The sequence below is a fragment of the Balaenoptera borealis genome (genome assembly GCF_965194805.1).
Source record: "Balaenoptera borealis genome assembly, chromosome: 9".
Classification (NCBI taxonomy): domain Eukaryota; kingdom Metazoa; phylum Chordata; class Mammalia; order Artiodactyla; family Balaenopteridae; genus Balaenoptera; species Balaenoptera borealis.
This window is the reverse complement of record NC_138873.1, coordinates 16,002,065-16,019,212: the sequence shown is the minus strand read 5'-3', so window position 1 is coordinate 16,019,212 and position 17,148 is coordinate 16,002,065. Positions and strand designations below refer to the sequence as shown.

General features: G+C 45.1%; 1 protein-coding gene across 2 annotated transcripts in view; it reads left to right on the top strand.

Annotated features, from left to right (window-relative positions):
* The first annotated feature begins 4,151 nt into the window (after window positions 1-4,151).
* PPP1R14C (protein phosphatase 1 regulatory inhibitor subunit 14C) overlaps window positions 4,152-17,148 on the top strand; it is an 88,207-nt gene continuing 75,210 nt past the window's right edge. The window contains exon 1 of one of the 2 annotated variants that reach the window (XM_082405588.1): window positions 4,152-5,037. In XM_082405588.1, the coding sequence (XP_082261714.1) occupies window positions 4,732-5,037 (306 nt within the window). In that variant the 5' untranslated portion in view covers window positions 4,152-4,731. The remainder of the gene's footprint in view (window positions 5,038-17,148) is intronic. The other variant, XM_082405589.1, reaches the window with a different exon arrangement.

Sequence of the window (17,148 nt, the reverse complement as noted above, 5' to 3'; positions counted from 1 at the left end):
GTGAACAGCATTCTTTAAAAATAATAAAACAGAACAGAATAGAATAGGACATGTCAGAGTGTATTACATGTAATATGGGTAAGTTATGTGTGTGGATTTCTATTTAGGTCATGCCAGAAATGTATTTCTTTTTTTTTTTTTTTTTTAAATATATACACCTGTTGGTCCCCAGCCTCATTATTTTGCATCCCAGAGCTTTTTTTTTTTTTTAAGTATTTGTTTATTTATTTATTTATTTATTTATGGCTGTGTTGGGTCTTCGTTTCTGTGCGAGGGCTTTCTCTAGTTGCGGCAAGCTGGGGCCACTCTTCATCGCGGTGCGCGGGCCTCTCACTATCGCGGCCTCTCTTGTTGCGGAGCACAGGCTCCAGATGTGCAGGCTCAGTAATTGTGGCCCACGGGCCTAGCCGCTCCGCGGCATGTGGGATCTTCCCAGACCAGGGCTCGAACCCGTGTCCCCTGCATTGGCAGGCAGATTCTCAACCACTGCGCCACCAGGGAAGCCCCAGAAATGTATTTCTTATTGTGGTTTGTGGTAAAAAAATCTTACTGTGCTGACCATCCACGACCAAAACCATATTCACTGTACTGTTTTGCTTTCTAATGAATTGAGATGGGTGTATATTTGTGTACTTTAACTATAAACGTATTTGCACGCGTGGGCACTAAAGGTGATGTACCTGTAGATCTGAAGCTCGGACCAGGAATCCGCTGGAGGTCATGATTTGGGCAGTCTGTGGCAGGTAGATGGTAGGTTGTCAAACTGGAATCTTCATCAGGAGACAAAGTTACCTGGAGTGAGCCTGTGAATTAACAAAGAGGAGCTGACAGTAGAACCCTGGAGAACTGCTTACCTTTAAGGCGGAGATGTAGGAAAAGGAGTTCGCTGGAATCACTGTGATGGAATAGACAGAGGTGGGAGGAAAACCAGGAGGGTGTTGGAAAAGAGAGGTTCAAGATTGTCAGATGTGGCAGGAGGTCAAGGCAGATAAGAGCTGAAAAAGCACAGACTGAATTGAGCAACATGGAGTTCGGGGGGAGACCTCGGTTGGCAGTGGTGGCAGCGGCACTGCAGAGTGCGGAGCGTGAGAGGGGAAGACAGAGACCTGGGGGAATGGACCACTCTTCGAGAACACTGGACGGTGAAAGGGGAAGGGCAGGAGGCCTTTGGCTGGACAGGGGATAACTGGCTCCTCTCGAAACAAATTTGACCTTAGTTTTACAGAAAGAGACAAACTATTCCGCAGGCTAGGCTTACAAGAAGGCGCAGGGATACGTAATCTTTGTTAGAAGGGAAAAGCTGAAGCTATGGCTTGTTCCCCCTGCATTTCATCATCTCTGAACAGTCAGGTAAGAATTTCTGTTAATTGCCGAGACAAAATTTTAGAATTGTGACAGTGACTGTTATTGGCTGTGGTTATTTATGCAAGTAGTGGCTAAGTTTATTTTGGAATTATGATTCCAAATTGTAGTACGTGATACAATCAAAGGCCCAGAATTAGGAAGGAAAAAAAGAGGGGTGGCAGCAGGGTGGGGAGAAGAAACAGTAGCCAGAGGAAAACTACACTGATATACTGCTAACAACATCGCTGCTCTCACACCATAAAGAATAATGAAATAATGGACTGTATTCTGCAAACTGAAAATACTGTGAGCAACTGATAGAATCCTCAGATGATAGAAGCTCATCTCTTGTGTTCTAGGAAACTCTCAGACCATTTAATTCACTAAAAACTATTCATTGTTTTAGATTAACTACCATTTTAAAAAACTTGTTTGCAGTAGAAATGAAGGGGTTTGCCCTGGAAAAATTTACATTTTAACCTTAGAGATGAGAAGTATTTTCGGTTTTGCTGAATTTAAATATTCATCTGTGTAAACGGTTTCTGGCCTGAGAATAATTCCCTTGTTCCCAAATATTTTGTCTTCAGTATTTGAAATCTGCAAAAATGGTAATTCTATTCTCCGTCAAGATTTGAACACTGAGTTTTGATTATTCAAACACTAAGTTGTGTGTGTGTGTGTATTTGTGGCAAGAGTGGGGCTGTGGAGTTCACTTCAAATGTAAATTATATCCTGGGTGGAGCTATTGGATTTATAGGAAGAGGGACTTGTTTACTTCAACTCATAATTCCAAGTCAAGGTGACACATTTGGGTATCTGAAGGTCAGTGTACCCCTGCAAAGAGCCTGACTCTTCCCTGGCTATTTTTCTACAAGTTAGGATGCCTAAAACTCTAAATTTCTTCTTATATGTACTTAGTACTTGTCATTTTTGTAGTCATATAAGTGAAAGCTGAATTTTAAGCATAAAGGAAGAAATCTTATGCAGTGAGAAAAAACTGACACAAGAAATTCTCAGGAAGAACTTTGTGAATTTCTATAAATCCTTTGAAGTTATAATTGAATGACTGAATTCATTGTCCAAAGACTCAAAGTAAGGAGTTGGAATTTTCCACTCTTTGCCACACTCCTGGAAACCAGGCACAGTTTTCAAAATAATTGGTATGGCCAGTCCCCAACACCAGAATGAGGCCAAGATTTTATATAGTTTCTCCATCATTAACTACAATTTTAGCTGTTTTTTGGTTTTGAATGAAATTCTCCTGGTTAGTCCAGCTGGTTAAAGCTGGTACTAGGTAACTTGGATAAGCGCCGAATGTCTAGAGGGGGTGATGTGGAGAACTGTCATACATCTCTAGGAGTGGGCTTCCCTGGTGGCGCAGTGGTTAAGAATCTGCCTGCCAATGCAGGGGACACGGGTTCAAGCCCTGGTCTGGGAAGATCCCACATGCCACGGAGCAACTAAGCCCGTGTGCCACAACTACTGAGCCCACGTGCCACAGCTACTGAAGCCCGCACGCCTAGAGCCCGTGCTCTGCAACAAGAGAAGCCACCCCAGCGAGAAGCCCGCTCACCGCAATGAAGAGTAGCCCCCGCTGGCCGCAACTAGAGAAAGTCCGTGCGCAGCCACACAGACCCAACGCAGCCAAAAATAAGTAAATAAATAAATTTATTAAACAAAAAAAATCTCTGGGAGCCAATCAGGGTAGTTTTGTCTCCCTTCTCCATGAAAAGTTGGGTGGGAAACCTACCATCTTAAGGACAGCTGGTCTCTTCCATGGGGCAGGGGTTTTTAGCCTTGACCCCCTCTAATTACAAGAAGAGTCCAAGACGGACACCAGCCACCTTATTTCACACAATCCCCACTACATCTTTCCTTTCACTCTTCAAGGCCAGACCTGTCCCGATGATGAACATTAGGCATGGAACACTTGGGAAAATCCCTTCTCAGTCATGTTCTGGCTGGAAAACCCCAAGTGAAGGAATAAAGCACAAACACAAATCTGGATAGAGCAGACCAGGGCACCAGCCAGAAGAGTCAGGACAAAGCTGCTGGCTACTTTTATTTTCAGTGTCTTTATAGCTGTGAGTCTAGGAGCCCACCCAGAATCCTCTCCATCATAGAAAGTGTTCAGAGGAAATTGACTTGATTCTTTATCTCTGAGAAACTTATTTGAGTAGCTGCCAGTAAACTTTACCAGGTTTTTAAAAAGTTCATAAAAGCTACTACTTGTGTTTGAACATCTTTGCGGTTTCTTTCAGTTGCCTGAACAGAAATGTATTGTTATGTACAACAGAAACATATTAGTGTCTCCCTATAATTTTACACACATACGCATGCAGTTTTCTGTTTAGAACTTTCCTCCCCATCTCCTTGCGCTAAACCGCATAATAAGCTCATTCATTTGTAACCCTTCTTGGCTGCCTGATGGTTTAAAAGTAGCCAGTCAGTGCTGTTACTTTACTAGCTTCAAAGACGTTGTTTGGAAATGGTATTAAGAAAGCTGGCGATGCAGGGAGTACAATACTAGAAATCTAAGACCAGTAACCAGCACTGACTCTTAGAGAAATATTTGCTGTCAGGATATCCCCAGTCCCTTGCCCAAGAGACATCAAGCCTTCTGCCCTTTAGATACAAAGATATCTGAATGCACTGTCTTTGAGGTAACAAGACACTGTGTAAGGGGGGAAAAACTGGTCTGCAGAGAATTTCTCAGGCGCGGTAATTGCCTGATTGCACAAACATCGCCTCGTCAGTTTTTCTCACTCTCCGAGAGAGGAAGTGGCACGGAGAGGAACGGGTGTTTGGAGCGGCGGGGTGGGCCCGGGAGGGGAGGAGACACCGCCCCGCCCTCAGAGGAGGCGGCAGGGAGAAGGAAACCTCCGCGAGGAACCTGCGCCTCGGCCCCTTCCCGCGTCCCCTGCCCCAGGCGGTCGCCAGCGCAGTCCCCGGCAGCGCCGGCCGAGGCGGCGGGAGAAGCGCAATCCCCGTGTCCTGGAGGGCAGCACACGGTCACCCGCGCAGAGGACCATCCCTGGCCCCAGACCCACGCCGGTCGCCCGTGCGTGTCTGCGCGCCCACACTCCCACGCCCCGGGCCCGCTGCCTGCCGGGCGCCGGATCCGCCTCCGGGGCTGGCCCCAGAGGGTCCTCGGCGGCGTCCCTGAGGCTGCGGCCCCCGCCCCTCCCTCCTCTCCGCCCTCCCCCGCCCGCGCTCCTCCCGGTCGCCGCGGCTCCTCCTCCAGACCTCCCCGCCAGCCGGCGGCGGCGCGGAGCAGGTGCTGACGAAGCCCGCGCATGCCGCTGCCCGGCCCGAGGCGGTAGCGGCGCCGGGCGCTCCGCCCGCCCCTCCTCTGGGCCGCATTCGGTCTACGGCGCGCGAGGGGACATGTCGGTGGCGACGGGCAGCAGTGAGGCGGCCGGCGGGGCCGGCGGCGGCGGCGGCGCGCGGGTTTTCTTCCAGAGCCCCCTGGGCGGCGCCGGCGGCAGCTCGGGCTCGAGCAGCGGTTCGGGCTCCTCCCGGGAGGACTCGGCGCCCGTGGCCACGGCGTCCGCTGCCGGGCACGTTCAGCAGCAGCAGCGGCGCCACCATCAGGGAAAAGTGACAGTGAAATACGATCGCAAGGAGCTTCGGAGGCGGCTCGTGGTGGAGGAGTGGATCGTGGAGCAGCTGGTACAGCTTTACGGCTGCGAGGTACCTGGGCGCGGGGCCGGGAGGGTCGGGGGCCTCGCTGGCCCCGCTGCGCAAACACAGGAATTCTCCAGGGCTCTGGCTCCCAGGCGCGCACCGCCCTGGCTCCTGGGGACCCAGGGGTGGGAGCGAGGCGCAGCGTGTTCCCTCTCCAGAGTGCCCTCTGGTGCCGGGGCGCAGCGATGGGGACGCCCCTCCTGGGTTCATTTGCTGGGTTCCCGGAGAGCTGGGGGCCCCCTTGATGGCCGTGCCGAGGGCTGGGTCTTGCTCGGCGCGCTGCGTTTCTGCCAGCCCCGGGCTCTTCTCGGCTCCAGCTGCAGCTCCCCGAAGTGGGGCTCGGAGGTGATCATCCAGGCTGCGCGCAAACCCACGAGAACAGCGCTCACTGCTGGGACCCTGGCAGACCCGGTTTTCGTGGAGGGGGAGCAGGGAAAAGACTGAAAGCTGCTTAACGGAGAGGAGAGGTTCTGGGGATCTTAGAGACCACCTCGGTTTCTGAAATATACAACAAAATCATAAGCTGAACGCTTTCCCTTTTCCAGCCAGCCCCGACGCACGTCCCCATAATTCGGCCTTGCATTACCAAAGCTGCACACGTTGGGCTTTGTTGAAGCAGCTTGCTTTCTTCCTGCCCCGTTTCAGTTACTCCCGTTGACGGGCGGAGAATGAGAGCCCTGGGCAACCTGGAAGGGTGCCTGGGTGGAAGGAAGGGAGCCTGCGGGTGGTTTGCGGGATGCCCGGGATCGCCCAGCTGCTCCTCCGCCGCGACATTTACTTCCCGCAGTTCAGGGGCTAAGCTTATACGCAAATCCGACTGCCGCGTCAGGAGAAATAGTTGATGTAAGGAGAAATGCTTAGAATAAGCTGTAACAAAAATATGGCAGAGGGCTTCCCTGGTGGCGCAGTGGTTAAGAATCCGCCTGCCAATGCAGGGGACGTGGGTTCGAGCCCTGGTCCGGGAAGATCCCACATGATGCGCAGAGCAACTAAGCCCGTGCGCCACAACTACTCAGCCTGTGTTCTAGAGCCTGCAAAACACAACTACGGAAGCCCACGCGCCTAGAGCCTGTGCTCCGCAACAATCCACCGCAACGTAATGAAGAGTAGGCCCCGCTCGCCGCAACTAGAGAAAACCCATGCACAGCAACGAAGACCAATGCAGCCAATAAATAAATAAGTAATAAATTAAAAAAAAAAAAGTATGGCAGAAAAATGACCGAAGCCAAAATGATCGCCCATGAGAGTCTTTAATAACAGTATTTGTGAATGAAGTATTCTACTTTTCTTAAGGGAGTGGAGTTTGGAAAGGGTGGAAGAATGAAGAGGGTTAATAATTAAGGATATGGTTTCTAAGTTGAAGCTAGGTTTGTGTCTATAGGGCTGTTACCCTCTTCAGCAAAAATGAAAGCCAGATGAACCCACTGGCTTTTCCTCTGGTTTAGATTTCACACATTTTATGGCCTATTGTGAATACATATTTTCCTTAACATTCTCATTGCGCAATGAAACAGCATTCTCATTACAGACTCCTGATGAATGATTGTGATATAATGAAGCTTGACTATATGACTAATGGGCTTGTAAAAATATATTGTTTCTCCAGCCCAGCTCTTATAAAAAACCATTCTAATTGCATAAATAAAACTGGCCAAAATAGGAAGTGTTTATGGGGTTTTCTTAAAATAGGAAGTTGGCAAAACTCTTTAAAGAAACAATATATTTGATTTAGATGGGATTACTGTGGGATGGATGGATGTGCTCAGTCTGGCCTCTGTAGAATCCAATTACTTTTCACTTATTTCATACTGGTCTTTATACTCCATTTTGGGTTTGGAGAAGATTTGGGTTAATAGAGAAACTATTGTTGAAATTAACAGTGATTTAGCAATGTTCTTTTTATGGGAGACTAAATAGATGTAGCTTGGGAAAGAGTTCCAGCCTCTCAGCAGGTTGGCAAATCATATATTTTACAGGTTCTTCTGAATAATTGGAAAAAAATGAAAGATTGAATACTCACTGTATTAAACATGTAGGTTAGGTACCTATTTTAAAGGGTAAATATGACCTTGAATCTTTTCCTTGTACTTCTCCCATTTCAGACCTCAACGTATAGCAAACAGCTAGAGAGTTGAGAGGTTTTGTGGTGAAATGACACAAGATGCTATAGGCTGCCTGCATGTCATTAAAATGGGGCAAATATTCCTCTTCAAGTTGTTCTGTCATTTTAGGTTGAAGAAATGTAAGTCACTGAAAGGGTTGTTGGCAATTTGTAAATACTATATTGATGCTACACCTTCGTTGAATAATAAGAAGCCTGTGGACTAATAAGTAGCCACGTAAGGGATTGTCTTCTGCCATCTATTTTTCCACTGGTAGGGCTCTATTTTTAGCTTCATTTCTCTGGTCTGGTAGCCTTTCCTTGCTGATAGCTTCAAGTATTTCAGCCTCTGGTTTGTGAATCGAGAAGGACCTGCCTGGCTTGTAGCTGTGAATCTCATGAATATGAAGGTTAGGAAATGTCCTTTTTACACTTAAAATTGGTAATGTCTCCAAATGTTTAGTCCGTGAAATTGACACGGAAAGCCAGCTTGCCAGACTTCGATCCAGCCAGAGGCCTGAGCTATCTGCCAGGTTGGGGGTCTTCCAGATGAACGTGTATCTAATTTCAGAAGAACTTGCATCAGGCAGGTCAGCAGTTAGATGACTTGTCCTTTTCAGAATAGAAAATAGTGGTCTTTTAGAGTGGCATAAAGTATGATATTTAAAATTAGAAAGGAGTGGGAGAGAAGAAATACACAGAATAACTTCCTGGCTATGGTTTTATCTAGAAGTTTGCAGTGGCCAATCGGTTTTATACAGAGAATAATACGAAGACAGAATTTATGGAGTACTTACATTATGCACTGCGTGTTGTTCCAGGCACTGATTCATTTAGTCATTACAACAACCCATATGAAGAGAGTGCTGTTATCATCTCTGTTTTACAGATGAGGAAACTGAGACACAGAGGGATTAAGAGGCTTTCCCAAGTTCACATAGCCGGTGAATGTCACTGGGTGAGGTGGGGTAAGAACCCAGCAGTGTGGCTCTGGTCCATGTTCTAAGCACTAAGCCTGCTTATAACTCTGCAGGGTCCTGTGCAAGAGAACAGATGGAGGCCCTTGTGTAGCATGTGTCTAAATGTTTAAATGTTATGAATCAAGCTAATGAGCATTTATATATATTCTATCCTCCTACCTTGGCAAAGATATCTTCATAATGGCCTGGAAAGCTAGGCTTGAACTTTGAATTCTCAGATTTCCCAGAGCTCAGAGCTGGTTGGGAGAATCTTCCCCTGGGCCAGGACCTGCTTCCCTTGGTTCTTCACCTGTGATACGTTCAGTGAGGTAAAGGGCATCGTGTCCACTTGCATGTCCAGTCTGTCCACACCCTCTGCCACCCCCTAACTATGCCTCTGGCCCCAACCAGTGGCAAAGTCCCCCTTTGGGAGGCCAGACCTGAAAGGAGCCTGTTCATGCCCTGGAAGTGTCCTGGTATTTGATCCGGGAATTCTGGGGACTCAGAGTGTAGCCTAAAACCAGATTGAGGGATACTGGCTCTGGATGGGTAAGTCCACCTGGTCCCAGGACCTCTGCAGGAAGATGAGTGGGGCCCAGGGCTGTGGCCCCTCCTACACAGTCTAAGGGTGGTATTGTTAAACACCACATCGTACATACAGCAGAAACTAACACAGCATTGTAAAGCAGCTATACTCCAATAAAAATTAAAAAAAACCCCACATCATACAGCCTTGTGGATATGTAAATAAATGTCTTTATAGATTCTAAAATGATTATTTACGTTTATAGTTATTTTCCATTTCATCTTCTTGTACAGGTAGTTACATTTTCACCTAGGAATTTGCTTATAACAGAACTGCTAGGTTAAATCTACCTCCACATGTAAGAATTTCTGTTTTAAGACATTTTCATATCTCTCCCAAACCCTGATAGTTTTTAAGAGCATTTGATATCTGGCATAGTGTCTACTTTGACGAGTATTGCAAGAGGACTTAACTGGATAAGTCATGTCAATTTTTCCCATCTTGCCCAGCATCAAGATAACATCTGTACTTCCAGTTTTGCAGTTTGATTTGCTTTGGAAGTAAAAGCCTGTTGTTAACCTCGGATTACTGAAACGCCTGCAGCAGCCTAGCCATGAACAGACTTGTACACTGAGGGTATCTCCTGGGTTATCCTGAATGTCCATTTAGAGGGGCTTTCCTTTTGCTGCAGCTGTCTGCATTTTAAAAAGTGGTTTCTGGCACATTACACTTTTTCATCTTCCCTTACTCCCTACCATCCTCATTCTGTAAGTCAGTGGTTCTCAAATTTTTTTGATTGTGGCCCTAGAAAGAAACACTCTTGCTCTCTGATACATACACTGACACGTGGATGGATGAAAACAGAGATTCACAAAGCGCCACTTAATGTTACCATGTACGTGAAAGACAAATTACAAAGTTAATATAAAATATGACTTTATTAATGTTGAAATACAATATTCTGTTCTATTTAATTTACCAGAATTGCTGGTTGTGACCCTCTAAATTGATTTCATAACACATTTTGGGGTTGTAACCTGCCATTAAAAAAATACTGTCCCGAAGGGAAAAAGCTTGAACATATACAAGATAATTAGCTAAAATTTATTGAGTGCTTTCTGTGTATCAGGTATGGTTCATGGAATCCTAGTAACAACCTCTGATATTCCCATTTCATGGATGTGGAAACTGAGGCACAGAGAAGTCAAGAAGTTGCCCCAGGCCCCTCAGCTGGGACACAGCAGAGCAGGGCTGTGTCCAGAAAGTCAGATGTACTTTAATCACTGCTTCTTGAGGTGGGGCAATGCCTGGCACCTTCTCGAATCCCTGTAGGTTGCCTACTCCCCTGATGCAGCTGTTGTAACTTCTGAGTTGACTGATGTTGCATGTAGGGGGACACCAGTGTCTGTGGGTTTGTTCTTTGATCAGGCCTCCTGTTTTTAGTTCAGGTCCTTGCTTTGTTCTCGATTCCTACTCTGCAACACCAAATTAGCGTGCTTTGCTGCTTTGTTAGTCCCTCAGCTGGAAGGTAGAAAGTGCTGTCTAGAAGATGGTTTGTGGATTATGTGGTGAATCCCCATTTGTGTAGGTATTTGAGAATGAATAGACTTTTAAACCAAACTGCTTAAAAAAAAAACCTCCATAAACTCAATCTGTAAAATATTAAGGAATGAATTAAACATGTTAAAAGTCCATGAATAAAAGAATTCTAAATTGCCAAAGGATGAAATGAAAACTGTACTTAACAGGTTTCCCTTTGGAACAATGGTTAGGGAAATTTGGTGTGGAGGCAGTGATTAAAAGAGTAAATGCTTCGAAGTGAGGTGAACCTGAAAGGTACATTGGCCCGAGCAATTAGTACTGCTTAGAGACTGGGCAATTTCCTTAACCTCTCTGAGCCCCACTGCGTTTCCCCCTGCGTTTAAGGGAATAATCCTGGCCCCTTTGTGGTGTTGTTATGAGGACCAAATGGGTCAGACTGTGGAGCTGGACCTTAGTCGGTGTTGTAGTTGGAATCATAACCAGCCACTAACTGTTGGTCGTTCTCTGTGATGTGGGAGAGCAGGAGGGGGGAAGAAAAAAGAAGTATTCATACCTATTTGATGGTAGAGTTTGGAGACGGATGTGGGGTCAGAGGCGCTGGTGTATTTTTGAACTTGAACATGGGCAAATATTCGCTCTATCATTCCCTTTTTTCCTAGAGCCTTCCTCATTCTGGAAGTTCCTGTGGATTTTCATATATGTGGAGAGAAGTTAGGCGTCAACAATTTGAAGGCAGGATTGGCCTTAATTTTCTTTGTGTTCCTTGTAGGGCACAGTTCTTCGGCCCTTAAGCATTTATTTGAGTGAATGAAAAAGGGTCAACCTTCCGAAAACCTTTTAAAAGTCATTGATCTTTTAGTACCGGCTTATTTGGTGGTGCTCCGTTATCATACTCAGGGCTATGGAAAAAATCTGATCCAGGGTTTTGTTACAATCATCTATATCAAGCTCTTGCATCATTACTGTTTTATTTCAGCATTTTTGGATATACACCTACCTCCATTGACCTATTTGCTCAAAACAGAAATTTCAAGGCAGTAGTCGCAGCTAATTGATTTTTAAGCTTAGACTGAGAGAATTCTTTTGAAAATTGAATCTTCCTCATGCCTCTCGTCCACTCTTTTCCTTTGCTTCTACTGTTCCCCTCGCCACACTAGCCTACCTGCCCTTCTCATCTCTGACACCTGTTTGCTTCCAGTATCTTCCGTTTTTCTCTCACCTTTGAAACAACCTGGCTTCATAGGGTACCCTTGCCCAGCGCATAGTCTCCTCAAAGACATCATCTCTTTCTAGATGGAGGGAACAACTGAGTCTGTTTCATTTTCCGTGTGGTGTGTGCACCATGTGCATAATTGCATTTTGTAGTTTACTCTCTTGTCTCCCGTTTCCTGCACTTGTCAATTTCAAACCTTCACCTGTCTTTTAAAAAATTGTTATTATTATTATTTTTTATTTTGTTTTTGGCTACGTTGGGTCTTTGTTGCTGCGCACGGGCTTTCTCTAGTTGCGGTGAGTGGGGGCTACTCTTCGATGCGGTACACGGGCTTCTCACTGCAGTGGCTTCTCTTGTTGCGGAGCCCGAGCTCTAGGCACGCGGGCTTCAGTAGTTCTCACTGCCACCGCTTTAGTCCAGCACCGTATAATTTCTCACCTGCATTATAGAAGAGACACTTTGGTCTCATGTCCCTCAAATTACTGCTACTACTGGCACTAGTACTACTACCAGCCCTCCACTACTGCTGCTGTTATTACTACTTCTGCGACTCAAGTAGCTCTCGGTCGAGGGCCAGGTGATTTATACATTTTATCTCCTCCAATCGATCCTGACAGCAACTTTATGAGGTGGGCGGTATTATCTTAATTTCTTCTCGTTTATAGAGGAAGAAACCGAGGTCAGAGAAGTTGTTCCTTGTCCTCGTCCAAGGTCACGCTGACTCCCAAAGTCACATAGCCTCGATGCTACCATCACTCCCAGCAGCTGCATTTATTAAGTTCTTACTGCACAACCCGTCCTTCCTGAGCCCTTGTTCATTCCCTGCAGTAACTCTGCAAGGGAGGTAGAGAGACTGAGGTACAGAGAGCTTGAGCGACAGGTCCCAGTCAGAGGTCACGTCACTCTCAAGCGGCAGAGGCCGGGGCGAAGCCCCGTCTCTGGTTCCTGGGCTGGGGTCTTCTCCTCTGGTCCTTCATCTCCAGCTCTCCCTCACCACGGGAGCTTCAGAGCCCCCTCCACACGGCCGGCTGGAGTGTTTCTAAAATCCTAACCGGATCTAGTCCCTCCCCACAGTCTTCAGGATACGGCCTGAGACAAGCTCAGGGCTCTGCTGCTGCCCCCTCTCTGGGCTCATCTCCTTCCCCCACCCCACCCTTGCTTCTTCAGTTATCAACCGAGATCCTAGTGCAGGTCAGGCAGGAACCCCTTCCCGTTTGTCTCTCTCTACCAGAATCACCTCTCCCTCCCTCCTCCTCCACCTCACCTGCCTACCTCTTACCTGTTCTCCTCCAGGAAACTTCTGTCACAGGTGTCGTCACTGGCAGGCTGGCTGATAGGCCTTTGCTGGCTTGTGCTCACCCCTGTCTCGGCACCTTTCTGTGATCCTGTCTCCTGCAGCTTCTGAGGGCAAAATCTTGTGGTCCCTGCAGCCCCGGTGGCCTCTTGCATCCTGGCTGCACTCAGGGGTCCAGGACCTGGCTGTCAAGTGAGTGACGCAGAAACTGGTCCCCTAGACCAGATGGCAGCATCTTCCGGTGCCGTGCATTTCAGAAATACATACCCCAAATTAAGTGCATTAATGTAATTTGGCTCTGCCTCTATTAAAAATCTGCTCTTCATGGGACTTCCTTGGCAGTCCAGTGGTTAAGACCCCGAGCTTCCACTGCAGGGAGCGCGGGTTTGGGGAACTAAGATCCCGCATGCTGCACGCGGTGCGGCCAAAGGGGGGAAAAAAAATCTGCTCTTCTATCGTTGACCTGAAGTTTCAGTTCTTTTTCATGCTTAGGAATTATATACATGTGGTGTTTTGAAACTGTGAACTAAAAGGACATTATGATGGAATAAGGCACAGATGCCCGGGTGATGAAAGTCTTCAAAGGAAGTAATCACACATTACTGCCATTCTTCTCTGTAATTTTAGCTTTTCAGTATGTACAAGAATATTATTTTGTTTGCACAGTAATCATTCATTTCTTTGCAAGTGGAGATGCTTGCTGCGCTGGGAAGGGGTGAGGGCTTTTCCGTTAGGAGATAAGATTCAGAGCAACAAGCTCGCACAAGTCTTGATAGAACAAGGAATGAAAGCCAGGATTCCTGCCTCTGCTTAAAAGTTCGGGCCAATAAATTCTCACCAGGTTTTTCTTAGTCACCACTGGCATTTTGGAAATCTGTTCCACTGCGTAAAAGCTTAGAAAAAAGAAGAGACCAGAGTGTGAATGAGTCTGTAAAGCATCACTTTATGGTTGAGGAAAAAATGATCACAGAAGGGCTTTTCCTTTTTGAAAGAATCCTTAGGTCAAACTGTGGAAAGACCTGTGGAGGGAAGGAATATTCATTCATTCCAACAGACATTTACATAGATGGGGAAAGAGGAATAAGATGCCTTCATCCATTTAAACTGTGTAATAAGAGAAAAAGAGAAAGTAAAGGAACCCTTCCTGTTATAGGGGCAGAATGGAGGTGTCCATATGATTGGAAGCCCTTTGAGGGTGGCAACTATTTCCTGTTCACGGTTGTATTAGTGTTTTCAATACATTTATTTACCACATAGTGGTTGTGTATTTCTTCCTTTACTCAAAGCCTGTTTTCGGGAAGGGTTATCTTAAATTCATTGACATTATAATGTAAATGACTAAAAACACTTTATCGTTCATGTTAATAGGAAGTAAGGTCTTAAGTAAGAGAAAGTCGTCACTTAATAGCTGAACTTCAGGAGTGAATACACAGGGCAGGCTGTATCATTTGTGGGCTGGGAGACAGCTGGGAGATGCCACACTTTGGCATCTATGATATCTATGACTCGAAACGTGTTCCCTGTATGATGTGGTGGGAAGGGTCCTGGCCTCTGTTCTAGCAGGGCTGCCGCTTACCAGCCACATGACCTTGGCAAGTCATTTTCATGATAGGTTTTTGTTTTCAGGTTTTCTTTCCTCATCTGAAAAAAAAAAAAAGAGGGAAGTCTAGGGCTTTCAAGCTCTGATCTTTATAGAGATTCTATAATAAAGCTGACCGTGCATTGGAGAAAATGAGATTTATTAAGGAGAGGGTGATATTTAAAGCAGTAATAGAGGGTCTTTCCTCTCAAGGCAAACCTGAGACAATTAGACTAGTTCACCAAAGGATCATCTGATTTACGTAGTCATTTCAGTAGCTAAAGTGAGTGTCTCCAACCTTCCCTTGCATGATGTCTTATGTGATGCCACTTGGACGGGAAGGATCCAGCTGAGAAGCCTTTTTAAAAAAATCCTCTTTCCCCCTCCAGCACTTCCTCCCCACTGTTGATTTCCAAGTTAAATTTGAAATCTAACAGTGCAGATACTCAGAGCTACCCTATCTGCCTATTTATTTTGTTTTTTTTGCATTTAATTGGGTTAACCTTTAAGAAGAACTGGCATATTTGACTTAAAGCTTTTAGGCATATAAGTTATAATATTGCCTGTTGGAGGCCTTTCCTGTTATTATTTGTCCATTATCTTGGCAGCTCATAATTAACTAATGGTGGTATTTATTTTAACTTGAGGAAGATTTGTGTTGAGGTATAAAACGAGCATCTGAGAGAGAAAAGTGCAGCCGCTTTAGCAAATAAATTTTTAAAAAGGCAAAGAGTACAAATTAGCCTAAATAAGAGTCTGAATAAATCTGTATTAAACAAATTAATTTTCACTGGGGAATTTATTCCTGGAAGGTCACTTTATACTTAGTTTTAGAACATGATGGGATAGAAAAAAGAAAGTAAGATTTTTCATAGGCAGTTCCGGTAGGAAGTGAAAAGCAGAATTGATTGATCTTTATAATATTTGCTTATTTTGTTTCATGATAGAATCCAGAAAGCACCATCAGATAATCCCATTCATCCACACAAAAGCTCTGTGATGTAAGTAGTTATCCTATTTTTAAAATGTGAAAATTGAGACTCAGAGGGGCTTAGTAACATGCCCATGTTGAAACTGCCAGTAAGAAGAGAAGGAAGACTCAGAGTTGGAAACAGCTCTTGGAAACCATGAACATCAGTTTCACCTTCACCCCCTGATCATTTCCTTGTATTCTAGCATTTTTGACTGATACACTGGGCAAGCCTTTTCTGCTTAACTTATTTGACATATTTTCAAATATACTGCATCTTAGTTGAACAATTTACAGTATTCTGTTATTTTTTAGATGAACTATTTACAGGATTCAGCTGTTTCTTTAGAAAAATTCAAATCTATTAGTTCTCAAGTATACATCACAGTTGAGTGTGCTACTTATTTCTGATTGCCAGGTTTGCATGAGCAGTTATTATTGGAGTCCTTATGTTCTCTATTTATCCACTTAGATGGAATTTTGAGGTAAAAAGTTGGAAACTCACTTTAAATTAGCCATTTTATCCTACATGTTTGAAAGTACCAAATACTACCTTTGACATGGTTGAAGTAAAGAAATAATGCTTCTTCAAAATGAAATGTGAAAAACCCTTAACAACATCCTTTGCTTCTGCCTAAGGATGTTTTTGTCCTGAGCTGCTATGGTCAACCATCTATTAATATCTTTTATGTTTTCTATGTCAGTAGTACAACTGACAGAGCTGCTTCATTCGTTTCTGCAAATGTTAATGGAATCAAATCTGTTTCAAGCCAAGGAGGTAAGATGTTGAGTTTTCAGATTGGTGAAGATAGCTTTTCTGCTTAGTTCTTATGAGCTAATACTCCACATAACAATTCTAATTAGTCAACTGGTTTTTCTCCTGTTTGTGATGGGGTGTGGAAGCTCTCTAACAAGTTGGAAGAAAGTGTGTCATTGATTTGGTGCTAAAACATGATTATGCTTGCTATAATGAAAACACTACAAATATTACAACTAAAAAAAATAACATGTACTATCTCTGGTAGACAAGGGCCTTTTGTTAAGCTAAAATATTCCATTTCTTCATCAAACCCCAGATGGTTCAGTATTTAGTAAGCTTATACCAGAAGCAGTTTATATGGATGGATGTTTAGGTAGTGAAAGTGTGTGTGTGTGTGTTTGTGGGGTGTGTGTGTGTGTGTGTGTGTGTGTGTATCTAGGTAAACAGACGGACCATCACCCAAACTAGCCTGAGACTTTAAAAGCATTTAGTTGCAAGTCACGTCTCAAACTTCTGCAACATTCCCATGTTAAACTTCAGAGAGGGACAGTGGGCTGCATTTAATATGTGGAAGATCCTTGGGTTGAGTTAACTCATTGTTCTGAAGAAGAAGAAAATGAGGAACTAGTTTATTTATCCTTGACACCTTACTAGCCCCTCCCACCTCCCTGGGGTAGGAGTGGGCGTGGTCTTCCAGAAGGAGGAGGCAGGCTCCCCCGACCCGCCTTTATTTGCAGACTGGGTGTGAGCCGTCATCCTTGGCTTCCTTTAATTTCCCCCTTTAAATGATAGAGCCCTCACGGGGATGTTTTGAGGATTAATAAGGTTAAAAATCATCCCAGGAAAAGTCAAGGATACTTATGAAAGGACTACTAGCAACATCTGTGATCTTTTTTTTTTTTTTTTTTTTAATATATATATTTTTTAACACGTCTTAATTTTATTTATTTATTTATTTTTGCTGTGTTGGGTCTTCGTTTCTGTGCGAGGGCTTTCTCTACTTGCGGCAAGCGGGGGCCTCTCTTCATCGCGGTGCGCGGACCTCTCACTGTCACGGCCTCTCTTGTTGCGGAGCACAGGCTCCAGACGCACAGGCTCAATAATTGTGGCTCACCGGCCCAGTTGCTCCGCGGCATGTGGGATCTTCCCAGACCAGGGCTCGAACCCGTGTCC